This window comes from Oryctolagus cuniculus, chromosome 3, assembly GCF_051225735.1.
Source record: "Oryctolagus cuniculus isolate XC-2025 breed Fujian yellow rabbit chromosome 3, ASM5122573v1, whole genome shotgun sequence".
Taxonomy (NCBI): Eukaryota; Metazoa; Chordata; class Mammalia; order Lagomorpha; family Leporidae; genus Oryctolagus; species Oryctolagus cuniculus.
Window position 1 is genome coordinate 7,702,528 of NC_142869.1, and position 11,908 is coordinate 7,714,435.

At 61.7% G+C, this 11,908-nt stretch overlaps 1 protein-coding gene across 2 annotated transcripts; it reads right to left on the reverse strand.

Annotated features, from left to right (window-relative positions):
• Positions 1-7,438: 7,438 nt before the first annotated feature.
• Positions 7,439-10,894, reverse strand: TEX44 (testis expressed 44). 2 transcript variants are annotated; one of them, XR_016231165.1, is made up of 2 exons: positions 8,119-9,124; positions 7,439-7,792 (listed from the first exon to the last, which is right to left on the reverse strand). XR_016231165.1 is itself a non-coding variant. In XM_002712450.6 (2 exons), the coding sequence occupies exon 1, from the start codon at positions 10,694-10,696 to the stop codon at positions 9,572-9,574; it is 1,125 nt and encodes a 374-aa protein (XP_002712496.3). In that variant the 5' UTR covers positions 10,697-10,894; the 3' UTR covers positions 7,439-7,792; positions 9,200-9,571. The 2 variants fall into 2 exon arrangements, 1 of the variants encoding a protein (XP_002712496.3); XM_002712450.6 differs by lacking the exon at positions 8,119-9,124 and adding an exon at positions 9,200-10,894.
• Between the last annotated feature and the right edge of the window lie 1,014 nt (positions 10,895-11,908).

Genomic DNA, 11,908 nt, shown 5'->3' on the forward strand with positions numbered 1-11,908 from the left:
GAGAGACAGAGCTTCTGTCTGCTGGTTCCCTCCCCAGGTGCCCACAGCAGCTGGGGCTGGGCCAGGCCAAAGCCAGGAGCCTGGAACAGAGTCTGGGTCTCCCACATGGATGCCAGGGCAGGGGGTGGGCAGCTGGAGTCGAAAGCAGAGCCAGGACTTAAACCCAGTCACTTGGTTATGGGATATGGGCATCGCAAGTGGTCTTTTTTTTTTTTTTTTTTTTTAAGATATTTTATGTGAAAGGCAGAGTTACAGCGGGGTGGGGAGAAGAGATCAATCTGTCTTCCATCCACTGGTTCACTCCCCATATGGCTGCGATGGCTAGGGCTGGGCCAGATGGAAGCCAGGAGCCAGGAGCTTCTTCTGGGTCTCCCACGTGGGTGCAGGAGCCCAAGCACTTGGGCCATCTACTGCTTTCCCAGGCCATAGCAGAGAGCTGGATCGGAAGTGGAGCAGCTGAGACTCCAACCGCTGGCCATATCGGAAGCCGGCACAGCAGGTGGCGGCTTACCCTGCTGTACCCCAGCGCCAGCCGGCCCAGTGGTATTTTAACCACTGCACCAAAGGCCCACGCCTCTGTTTTTATAGGACGCCCAGGGTCTGTGTTGCTGTGGGATACGTTTCTTCCCTCTCGCCTGTTCTTCTGCGGGGCTGAGCCCTGTAAGGGCAGGGGTGTTTGCTTTGTTTTTCTTTATCCTCAGCGCATCATTGCACAGTAGGGCCTTCAACGAGGCTCTGCGGAATGGAAGAGTGACGGTTCCACGGCATTCGAAGGGCTCAGGCTCTGGTAGCGAGAGGAGGCTCTGTGGCCGCAGCGTGGCCGCCCGCGCCGGGAGGCGCCATACACAGCTCTGGCAGGAAGTGCTCGCGGGCCAGCAGCCGTGGAAGGCGCCGGAAGGCAGCCAGCCGGCGCTGCGGAGGGAAAAGTGGGGCCGGATGCAGCCTGGGGGAAGGCAGAGTGGAGCCGTGGACAGGCTGCCGCCCAGCCCACTGCGCCTCAGCAGCCGCCCCGGGGCCATCTTTTGTCATCGTCCCCAGTGGAGCAAGGGAACTGTCCTGTGTTCCTGGGCTGCCCCCAGGAAGGGAAGGCGTGAGCACAAGGCAGGAGTTTTCTGCAGCTGAGCCCGTCTCCAGCGGGGGCTGACAGCCCTCTGCTCTGGGGTCGGCCGCACTGGGGCAGGTCCTCTGGCCTGCAGGGACCTGGCCGGCACAGCTCAGTGCCTCTGGCCTGCAGGGACCTGGCCGGCACAGCTCAGTGCCTGCTGTGGGGGGCTCCCTTGGACAGGAGGGTGGGCTTCGGATAAGCTGAAGGAGGGCTCGGGGCCGGGCAGGGGGAGAGGAGCCCAGGTGGGCTGAGGCCGAAGCTCTCTCCTGTGGCTCCTGGAGGCCAGAGTGAGACGGGTCATGGGCTTGATGCAGACGGCAGGAGGCCTCAAACAGGCCCTTGGGATTTTGGGGGTGTCTGTCTTTTAAAGTGGACTCATTCACTTGAAAGTCAGAGCTTCAGAGAGAGGGGCATTCACACACAGAGAGCTTTTCCAGCCACTGGCCCACAACAGGTGGCCGCAGTGGCCCTGCCCAGGCCAGGCTGAAGCCAGAAGCCAAGAGCCTCCTCTGGGTCTCCCACGTGAGTGGCAGGGACCCCAACACTCGGGCCATCTTCCGCTGCCCTTCCCAGGCCATAGGGGGGAGCTGGATTGGAAGTGGAGCAGCCGGGACTCGAACTGGTGCCCCTATGGGATGCAGGTATCTAAGGTGGTGGCTTAACAGCTGTTCCACAATGGGCCGCCAGGCTCATTCCTTGCCTTGACTCTTGCTGTTTACATGCTAATGGATGTCCCAGTCTCACCAGTTAGATACTACACCTCGGATTCTATCACTTTATGTAGGTACCCTGCGGCTGGAAACGGAAGCCAAGGGTCAACATTTCTGGAAGTGTTCTTTGTTTGAGGCCCTATGTCGGAAAAGCACTGGCACCTCCCCACACGTGATGTGCAGTGGGCTGCTCCGAGGACCTCCTGGCTGGCCGTGTGGAGCGGGAGATGGCAGCAGCCGCCGCCTGGGAGAGTCCAGTAGATGGACACCGAGAGGGGGACCAGGTGGAATGTGTCTGGGAAGGAGGCTGGCTTGGTGTCTACCATGCACCACCCTGGCCAGCAGCACAAGCTGGTCCACTGTACAGGTCCCACCCTATATGCACAGAGAGAGAGAGAGAGAGAGGATCTTCCATCTGCTGGCTCATGCCCCAGATGCCTGCCACAGCCTCGGCTAGGCCAGGGTGAAGCTGGGAGCCTGCAACTCCATTCGGGCCTCCCAAGCGGGTGGTTGGGACCCACATACTTCAGCTGTCACTTGCTGCATTAGCAGAAGGTGAGATCAGAAGTGGAGATGGGACGCCACTCTGGGCACGCCTAGCCAGCTGCACCTCAACCCTCGCCCCCACCTCCCAACCCTCCTTTAATGCCCTCTTCTCACTGTCTTGACGTTTTTGATTGGTGAACCAGGGGCCTCGTTCTCATCGTGCACTGGGCCGCACAGATTCTGCGTCTGGTCCTGCTCGCTGGCTCTGAGTCCCAGGCCCAGCGCTGCTTTCTGAGGGACTGGCTGGCAGAGTCTGGGGAACCCGGGTTGGGGGTGGTCCCAGGTGCATCCTTGGCCAAGCCCTGGGCTTTGATGTCCTCGCGCACAAAACTGGGAACATGGCTCGCTCGGGTCCGCCCAGAGTGGGAGTGTTCCCAGCTGCAGATCCAGCTGTGTAGAGCAGCTGCCCGGGAGATGCGGGGCACCCTCCCTGCTCAGAGTCCCTGACCACAGGGAGGGGCAGAGCGCCTGCGCCAAGGCCAGGGCAGGTGGCTGGTCGGAAGACAGGTGCTCGGTTTCCTGGGCTGCAGGAGGTGGCGGCAGCGCCGGGAGACAGCAAGCCAGGGGGACCCAGGACACCGCGTCGCTGGAGACCCAGTGGTGGGTCAGGCCCGAATTTACGTCACTGGTCACTGCTTATGGTCCCACACCTGTGGGTCTTCCCTGCCTCGCAGCGGGCAGGGCTACGGCCTGCTCTCTAGCACGTCTCTAACCCTCGTGAACTAAGGGGCTCTCTCTGCATTGTGGCCCCAGCGTCTCTATCTCCCCGCTCCCCAGGGCACCGAGGACAGGTGACCGGGCCCTCGCTCTCAGGGGTGCTCGGGGCGCGTGGAAGCTCCCGGGGGGCAGCGAACACGCTGGGTTCCACGAGACCGCCGCGCTGCGCGCCTACTGTGTGTCGGCTAAGGGGCGGTGCGGGCCGGGCAGCTGCAGACAGGAGGCCCATTCTTCAAGGGGCTTCCCCGACGGAGCCCGGGGGCCGCGGGGCAGAGCCGGGCAGCCCCTCCGTGGGGCGCGGCCCCGGGCGCTGAAGGAGCCTCTGTGTCGGGCCGCCGGGAGCGCGCATCCCCAGCTGCGCCAGACCCCGGAGGCTCCGCGGCCCCTCGGGGGACGGACACAAATAGTTCCCGGCCCAGCTGCCGGGCCGGTTGCCTTGGGAACCAAACTCAATTGACTGACGTCACCGGGCCGTTGCGCAGCAACCGGGCCGACTCGCCGGCCCCGCCCTGGCGCTGAGGTCACGGTCGCCATGGAGACGCCGGGGCGGGGCTGGGGCGGGGCCGCGGGCGGTGGGGGCCGCTGTCGCCGTCGCAGGCCCCGCCGGGACCCCCGCGCCCCGGAGCGGCAGCCGGGACCCCCAGACCGGTTTCTCTCCGAGGAGACGGCGCCGCCTGGGCCGCTGCAGCCCAGACACCCTGCCTTGCCCCCAGGCTGGCCGGAGAAAGCCCCATTGTGGCCTGAGCGATACCCCCCCCCCCCGCCCCCACCAGCCGGGATTTCTGTCTCAGAGAGAGGTCTTTGTTCGCCCTCGGCCCGTGTCTGATGGCCCCGTTTTCTGTTCCAGCCTCGTGTGCTCGCCGGCCTGGGTTCCTGCCATGCTGCCCGGAGCAGGTGGCAGCACACCTTCGGGTCACTCAGGAAGTTCCTGGGCCTGGCCACCTGGGCGGCCGCTCTTTGTGCTGTGTGCCCCTCACTTCCTCAAGGCCAGGCCACGCTGCTGGTGCTCAGGGTGTCCCGTCTCCCTGCCCCTCTCACACCGTGGCAGGGGCCCTTGTCCTGCTCTGCCTGAGTTGACCACCCCATGGGGGCCGGGGGCCAGTCTGTCGCTCTGGGAGGACCTCGCCGGCCTTGTCCAAGTTCAACGCGGCGGAGGCCATCTGTAGGCGGCGTCTTTCCTCGCCAAGGATTGCATTGTGAGAAGCACTAATGCAATACAGGCGGCTGGTAGCAAAGCGAGTGTTTTAGGAGAAACTTACTTCCTCATTGGTTGACATTTGAAATTCAGCGCTGCGCAGGAATCATTGTCAAGCCGTGAAGTCTGGGGGAGCGCCCGAAGATCGGAATAACTCGGCTCTTGCCCAAGCACGTGGCTGGAGAGAGCTGTGGCCCAGCTTCCTGTCCCAGGGCCTGTGAGTGGGCGCCGTCTGGCTGACCCCATCGGGGGTCCCGGCCTGTTTTGCTCAGAAAGGCGATGGAGCAGCAGGGACCCGGGGAGCCAAGGGGTCAGGCTGCCCCTGGCCCTTCCTTCCTGGGTGGGGGGGAGCAGGCTCCAGGTGGAGAGGCACTGGAGCCTGGGCCAGCCTCTGCCGCACGCCTTCCACTCTGGACTCGGAATGAGCCTGTGGGCCAGGAGCCTCAAGAAGTTTCCACAAGGAATAGAGCCCAGAGGACCAGCAGGTGACCCCTCAAGTCCCGGCCTGTGCTGCTGCCCGTCTGCGTGGAGCTGCTCCCTCCAGCAGAGGGCGCCTCTGAGTTCCGAACCTCTCGGTAGCCCTGGGAGGTCTCCCACCTTTCATCTGAATATTTAAATGTCACTCAACTTACCTTCCCGCTTCATCACACCCTCCTTGGGGTCTGCTCTTATCTGTGATCACTTTGGTTTTTTGTTTCTTTTCCTTGACAGAGCCTGCGCCTACATCTGTAAACTGGACCATGGTCACCTGATGATTTTAACCAGCGGGTCAAAGAATACGGTCCCTCCAGCGCACAAACAGTGACAGACATTCAGGCCTTTATCATCCTCCAAGTGGCCTCAATTTTCTTACCTTTTGTCAAAAAAAAATTCTTTGAACTTTTCCCATCATGTGAATTCGTGGGTTCCTCCCCAAGCACACACCTCTCTGCCTCTGCTCGGAGCTGTGGTTTCCTGGAGCACAGGGCCTGAGCCAGGATTTGGTGTGCTTTATTTTTAAATAAAATGTTTATTTCCCATCACACCCTGGGAGGAGGAGTGTGCCGCAGGGGCAGGCCGAGGACGTGCAGCCTGCCGCCAAGGCTCAACGCCGGCCCCTGCTGGCGCCACGGGGCAGCACGGCCTTGGGCGAGGTGCTTGCTCTGAGCTGACCCCTGCCAGCTCCACACCCCCCCCCCCCCCAGCACTAGGGGACAAGGCCTTTGTTGACGGAGGTCTGGCAGCCCACACTGGAGGCGGAGGCCACGTGGTGCCTCGTGACGTCTGCCAGGCCCTGCTGGTATGTTGGGCTAGCCGAGCCCTGGCGAGCTGGGGTGTTAGCACCCTGAACCTGCCGTGGACTCCTGGCCGTCCGCAGGGATGGCTGTCCCGCCTAGAGAAAGGCTGCCTGCTCACACACAGTGGGGGTGGGGTGGTGAGCAGGCCCCAGGCTTGGGCGGGGGATCTAGAAGGTGTGGCACTGTTACCAGAGAAATTGTAGGGTTCTTGTCTTCGTGCAAGAAAGAATTCAGGCGTGATACAGAGAGTAGTGGGAGGTAAAATAGCAAGGTTTATTAGGGAAGGGACATCCGTAAGGATGGATGGGGAGACACTGGCGGGGGGGTGGAGGTTACATGGTTGAGTGGAGAGATTACACCTGGCCAGACCAGGCGGGCGGCTCAGCAGAGGGCAGAGGGCTGAGCGCGCAGTCCGGTTGAGGCCGGGGGTTTTTAAGGAGATGGGTCTGTCTTCACACATCTCCTCCTGAAACAAAGGACTTTATGGCTGTAAATACTAAGAAGCTCCCATCTGAGTTTTCCCTTGAAGGTATCAGACAGGAGGAAGCCTAGCTGGCGCCGTCCTGGGTTCAGAGGAAGGGTGAGCAGGACCCCCTGGAGAATGGGGATCGGAGCAGGGTGTTTGAGATGCAGACCCTGGGCTGCATCTGGGGGGCTGTGGAAGATTTGTCAGGCAGAGGGGCGGGGACCCCCACCTGGCAGGTTATCAGGTAGAAGGGGGCAGGGCAGGATGTGAATACCGGGCTGCCCCTGCAACATTGTCAGCAGATGCATGTGCTGGACATAGACGTCTTCTCTTTAGGCCTTTATGTCACACACGCATAAGCTCATACTGACTTCCTACCTAACAGCACCTCAATTCTCAGCACCAGCTCGGTCCCCTCCATGCAGGGGACTCTCAACTCTGGGATCACCAGGATTCAACCTTGGGGGCCCCAGCCAAGCAATGGAATTGAATCACCCCCCCAGACCCTCCCTCTGAACCCCGCAATTATGTGGAGTTCCCACCCCCTTGGTGCATCAGTGTAAGACTTGGGGGACTAAGCTCTGAATTCCCACGATGGGAGGACAAATCCAACACTGCACTGCGTCTGGACAACAAGCCGACAAATTTTCTCTGACGTTGAATGTTTCATACGCACAAGGTGCTGCGGAGGGAGGAACATGGCCGGGCTGCGGGGCTTTGGTGCCGTTCTAAGCACAACCCCATAGAGAAAGGCAAAGGGGAGGGACTGAGCTCAGGGCGGGGCCCTGATGGCAGACCAGGGGTGCTTAGTGAAGTCTCTCTCTTCCTGGGAGACCCAGGGGGACCCCGCTGTGCTCCCCCTCCTGGTGTGGAAAACCGGGCTGCTTCCCAAGGGGCACTGACTCCCTCTTCTCACGCAGAGAGGGAGCCCAGGCCCTGTGGAGCAGAGCACGTCCACCCTCTGCTGGCCCAGGAGGACTGCCTGGGGGGGAGGCCTGGCCCTGCCCCAGGCAGGTGACAAGGTGCTGTGTTCCTGTCACCTCGGTGATTGGTCCTGGGAGGGCACTTTGTCACCTGGCTGGGGGGCAGGGCCCGGCCAGCCCTGAGGATTCTTCTACCAGAGCCGGCGGGGCGGGGGTGCGGGAGCAGCTTCTCTCCTTTTCTAGAAATTTGGCCGAGTCAGCTGGGAAGGGAAGAGGCCAGCAGAGGTGAGCAGAGCAGGAAAGACAAAGTCCCGGGAGACAAGGAGACGAGGAGAGAGGAGATGAGGAGATGGGCGGGCCTGGATCCAGCCACACCCCCGCTAGGCAGCTGGGCCATCCCCTCCCCTTTTTTTAAAGATTTATTTATTTGAGTGATATGGAGAAAGAGATTGATTGATTTTTTTATTTTTAAAGGTTTTATTTATTTGTTTGAGAGGTAGAGTTACAGAGAGAGAGGGAGAGACAGAGAGGTCTTCCATCCTCTGGTTCACTCCCCAAATGGCTGCAATGGCTGGAGCTGCGCCGATCCAAAGCCAGGAGCCAGGAGCTGCTTCCAGCACTTGGGCCGTCTTCCGCGGCTTTCGCAGGTGCACGAGCAGGGAGCTGGACTGGGAGCAGAGCAGCTGGGTCTGGAGCCAGCACTCAGATGTGGAATGCTGGTGTCGCAAGCGGCACCTTAACGGGCTGGACCACAATGTCCGCCACACCATCCGTTTCCTTACATGGCTTGGATTTGGTTTCTGTGCCTTCTGACCTTCGGGTCGCCTTTTGTGGACTCAGTGTCTAGCAGTACCTGGCATGTGGCAAATGTCAAAACATATTGGCGGGAAGTATGGACGAGCCCATTTCGGGGTCCACCTGGCAGCTTTGTGTGCCCTGCAGGGGGCCCCAGTCTGCCCTCCCCTCCCCCATCGGCCGCCCAGCAGGCCCCTCGTCCAGCCCGCTGCCGCCTCTGTCTGGGGCATCCTCTCCCTTCTCTTGGGGTCTGCCTCTGCGTGTCGGAGGCCCCTTCTTGCTGGGATCCAGCTCCATCCTGTGCCCCTCAATAACTTGCTTTGTCGAGGTGGGTCCTTGCTGCACCCACAGGAAGTGGCAGTTGCTGGAGGAAACGGGGTACACCTGGCTCATCTCCACAGCCCCCTGGGGCCTGGCGTTGACTTCCTTACGTGAGCCACCTGCAGCAAGGGCCAGGCTGGTGACGTCAGCCACTAACACAGCTGGCGAGGCGGGGCGGGTAGTGAGCCTGTGCCTCCAGGGTGGCGGCTCAGCTGCCCGTGATCCCGAACAGCTTATGCCCCTCGGTTTTTCTCTTATACCCCTCTGTTCTTCTCAGAGAAGTGAGCTAGCAGCTTCCCCCTCGCCTGCGCTCACGTTTTGCCTTTGCTAGTACTTTCTGAGATACCAAGACTTGAAGACAACAGTTAGTACTGCAAGAAGAGACCTAGGTCTAAACTCATCTGGTTTGCAGTTTTCTGTTTTATTTATCTGAAAGGCAGAGAGACAGAGAAAGACAGGCAGCACTTCTCCCTGCTGGTTCACTCCCCAAATGCCTGCAATGGCCGGGGCTGGGCCAGGCTGAAGCCGGGAGCCAGGAACTCAGTCCTGGTCTCCCACATGGGCGGCAGGGACCCAACCACCGAACCATCACTGGTGCCTCCCAGGTTGCGTGTTAGCAGGAAGCTGGAATCAGGAGCAGCTGGGACTCGAACTAGCACTTAAATGGGATCCAGGTATTGCAGGTGGCGACTTAACCAGCTAGGCCACAACGCCAGCCCCAGTTTTCAATTTGAAAGCCCTGCATCCCAGGAACCCCCTTAGTCCAAGGCATCCTGGTTGGTGGCCCTCACATGGGTCACTGTCCCACCGTCTCCAGTCCTTGGAGGGTGGTGATAACAGCAGCTGCGGTGTGGGTGCTCATAAAGAGCCAGACTCCGTGCGGGGCATGCGCCACTCCTCTGGCTCCTAGCACCGCTGGGATGGGAAGCTTGTCTGTTCCACGCTGGGGAACAGAGGCTCAGAGAGAGAGTGAGGCGCCGGCATAGGGCAAGTGGCGGTGCGCAGGTCCCGACACACGCCCGTCTGACCTGGCGCCTCCACCCTCCACCCTCCACTGACTCTCAGAGCCACACCGAGGTGACCGCAGCCTGCTGGGCCAGCTCAGCCTGGGGCAGGCCCAGGTGTGGGTTCTTTCGGAACCTACCTGGTGGTGGTCCAGCTGGGATGGGTTTTGCAGGTCTGAGACCCCAACACCCTCCCCCCAGCCCTGCCACACTCTTAATTCTGCAGCTTTGCCCCTGGCTCCTAAATTTGTACAACGCGTAAGTCCCCAGGGGACAGTCTGCTTCCTGAACAGCTGAGCCCCTCGTGTCCATCCGCCCTGCTGCCCACCGCATGGACACCGGGTGAGGCTGGCGCTTAGAAAATAAACGCTCTCCGGTGATTTTATTATTGGGTGTTGCGGGAGCCGTCCAGGGCAGGGGCGGGCCAGGCAGCAGGGCCCCAGGGCTGTCCGAGGTGCAGAGCCGTGTGCCAGTCCTTTGGGGTTCCGTGGGCAGGGTCTAGTGGGCGGAGTCTAGTCGCCGTTGGGGCCGGCGTGGGCCCGGCGCAGAGGGAGGTGACTGGTGAGATAGCGCATGGCGGATCGGATGCCCTCCATCGTCCGCCGCTCCACCGTCTCCAGCACGTGGGTGACGGAGCGCAGAGCCGAGCCCGTGCCGGAAGTCAGCCCGGACGAGAAGGCCGAGCTGGCGTTCCCCAGGATGCTGGACACTGAGCGCAGGCTGGGCCCCGTGCTGTGCAGCAGGTCCGTGGGGGAGCTGTGGCCCGAGGCCAGGAAGCCCACGGCCATGCCCATGCCCATGGTGGACTCGGACCACACCAGGAGGTCGGCCAGGGAGCTGATGGAGCCCTCGCCGCCGCCCAGCAGGCTGCTCATGGAGCGCATGTAGTCGTTCTCCTCGTCCGCCTCGTACAGGTCCGAGTCCAGAGGCCTGCCCAGGCCCCGCTGCCGGGGGCCCGGCGAGGGCGGGGAGCTGCCCCCCGGGGAGGGAGGGAACGACTGGAACTGCAGGTCCCTCGAGCTGTCCGTCGAGTCCTCCTCCATCACCAGCTGGGACTCACTGGCCAGCAGAGCCCCGCTGTCCGGGTCAAAGGCCTTGGGGCTGTTGGCCTGCAGGGGCTGAGCGTCGGCATCGGGGGCGGAAGGAGCCTTAGCTCCCGGGGTGGCTGCAGCCGGTTCCAGCTGCCCGAGGACACTCGCCGTCTGCGGGGTCCTTTCCTCGCCCTGGGTGTCACTTGTCCAGACCGCGGGACTCCAAGCCGCCCGCCTGTCTTCAGGCAGCTGGTCCCACGCCGGACTCTGGGGGCTCCCGGGCACCTGCAGGGCACCAGGCTCTTGGGGAAGCAGAGACGTGACCTGTGCAGGCTCCTGTCCATCACCTGGAGCAGCTCCCTTCTTGTCTTTGTCCCCAGATGGTGACGTGGCCTGGGAAGTGGGCTGGTCTAGATCCTGCAGGCTGTCGGGTGCTGTGGCGCTGCGGGCCGACCAGCCATCTGCACGGGCGGCGTCTTGGCCCTGGGCCCCTGCTGCTGGGCCATCTGCAGACCTGTTGTGTGCCGCGCTGCCCAGGGTGGCCTCGGGAGGGCCATGGTGGGGGTTGATGGCAGCTTGGGCCTCTCCCGGGGCCTCGGTGTTCATCTATGCCCTCTGCCAGCTGTGGTGGTTCAGGGGAGTGGCCATGGCTCTGCTGGGCTGACTTGGCCAGGCGGTGAGGTCACAGGAGGCTGTGGGCAGCCGGTGAGGTCACAGGTACCTTCAGAGCAAGGACATGCACCTGCTGGGCCGCTGCCCAAGAGGGCTGAGTCTGCGGGGCGCTTTGCAGGTGAGTTTGCAGGAATGTGGAGAGAGAAACAGGTGTGTTGGGACAGCTGGAGGTGTGGATGCTGGTGCAGGTGCAGCCGTGAGGGGTCACGGGGGCTGTGGCTCTGGCGAGGGAGGAAATGACACAGGTGCTGGCTTTGAATCCGTGTTTAAAGGGACCGCACCAGGCTGGCGCCGCGGCTCACTAGGCTAATCCTCCGCCTAGCGGCGCCGGCACACCGGGTTCTAGTCCCGGTCGGGGTGCCGGAGTCTGTCCCGGTTGCCCCTCTTCCAGGCCAGCTCTCTGCTGTGGCCAGGGAGTGCAGTGGAGGATGGCCCAAGTGCTTGGGCCCTGCACTCCATGGGAGACCAGGATAAGTACCTGGCTCCAGATATCGGATCAGTGCGGTGTGCTGGCCGCGGTGGCCATTGGAGGGTGAACCAATGGCAAAAGGAAGACCTTTCTGTCTCTCTCTCTCACTGTCCACTCTGCCTGTCAAAAAAAATAAAATAAAATAAAATAAAAAATAAAGGGACCACACCAGCACCTCTCTGTCCACACCAAGGCTTCCGGACCCCACTTCAGCCGCTCTTTCTGCAGGGGCTGTGTCCCCCTACGGCAATGAGTAGGAAGCTGTAGAGGCCAGGGCCTGGGCCTCTCCTAGCCCTGGACATCTTTGGCTGTGGGGTCAGCCCCTTATGACACAGGACCAACCCTCTCCATATTCTTTTTGCTCAACCAGGCCGGGAAAGATCTGTGTGGCTCAGAAAAGCCCGCATACACCTCCCTGCGTGATGGCCTTTGTTAAGAAGCCGGCTGCAGTGGAAGGTTCCGGGCTCTGTGTCTGTGCTCCTCCAGGCTTATCAGCTAACGGCACCAGGGAGCTGCAGATCTCCTGCGATGCCTGCGATGCCCATGTTACACCTGGGGAAGCTGAGGGAATAAGGAGCTAATTCTCGGTCTTGCTGTGATTGAGCCCTGAGTCTGGATTAAGCTCTCCAGTGCTCTCTCACACCCAGGAGGGATTTTCAGTACACTGACTGGCTGGT

Excerpts from the sequence above, each read along its gene's own strand:
- TEX44 (XM_002712450.6), bottom strand. The coding sequence starts at position 10,696 with ATGAACACCGAGGCCCCGGGAGAGGCCCAAGCTGCCATCAACCCCCAC.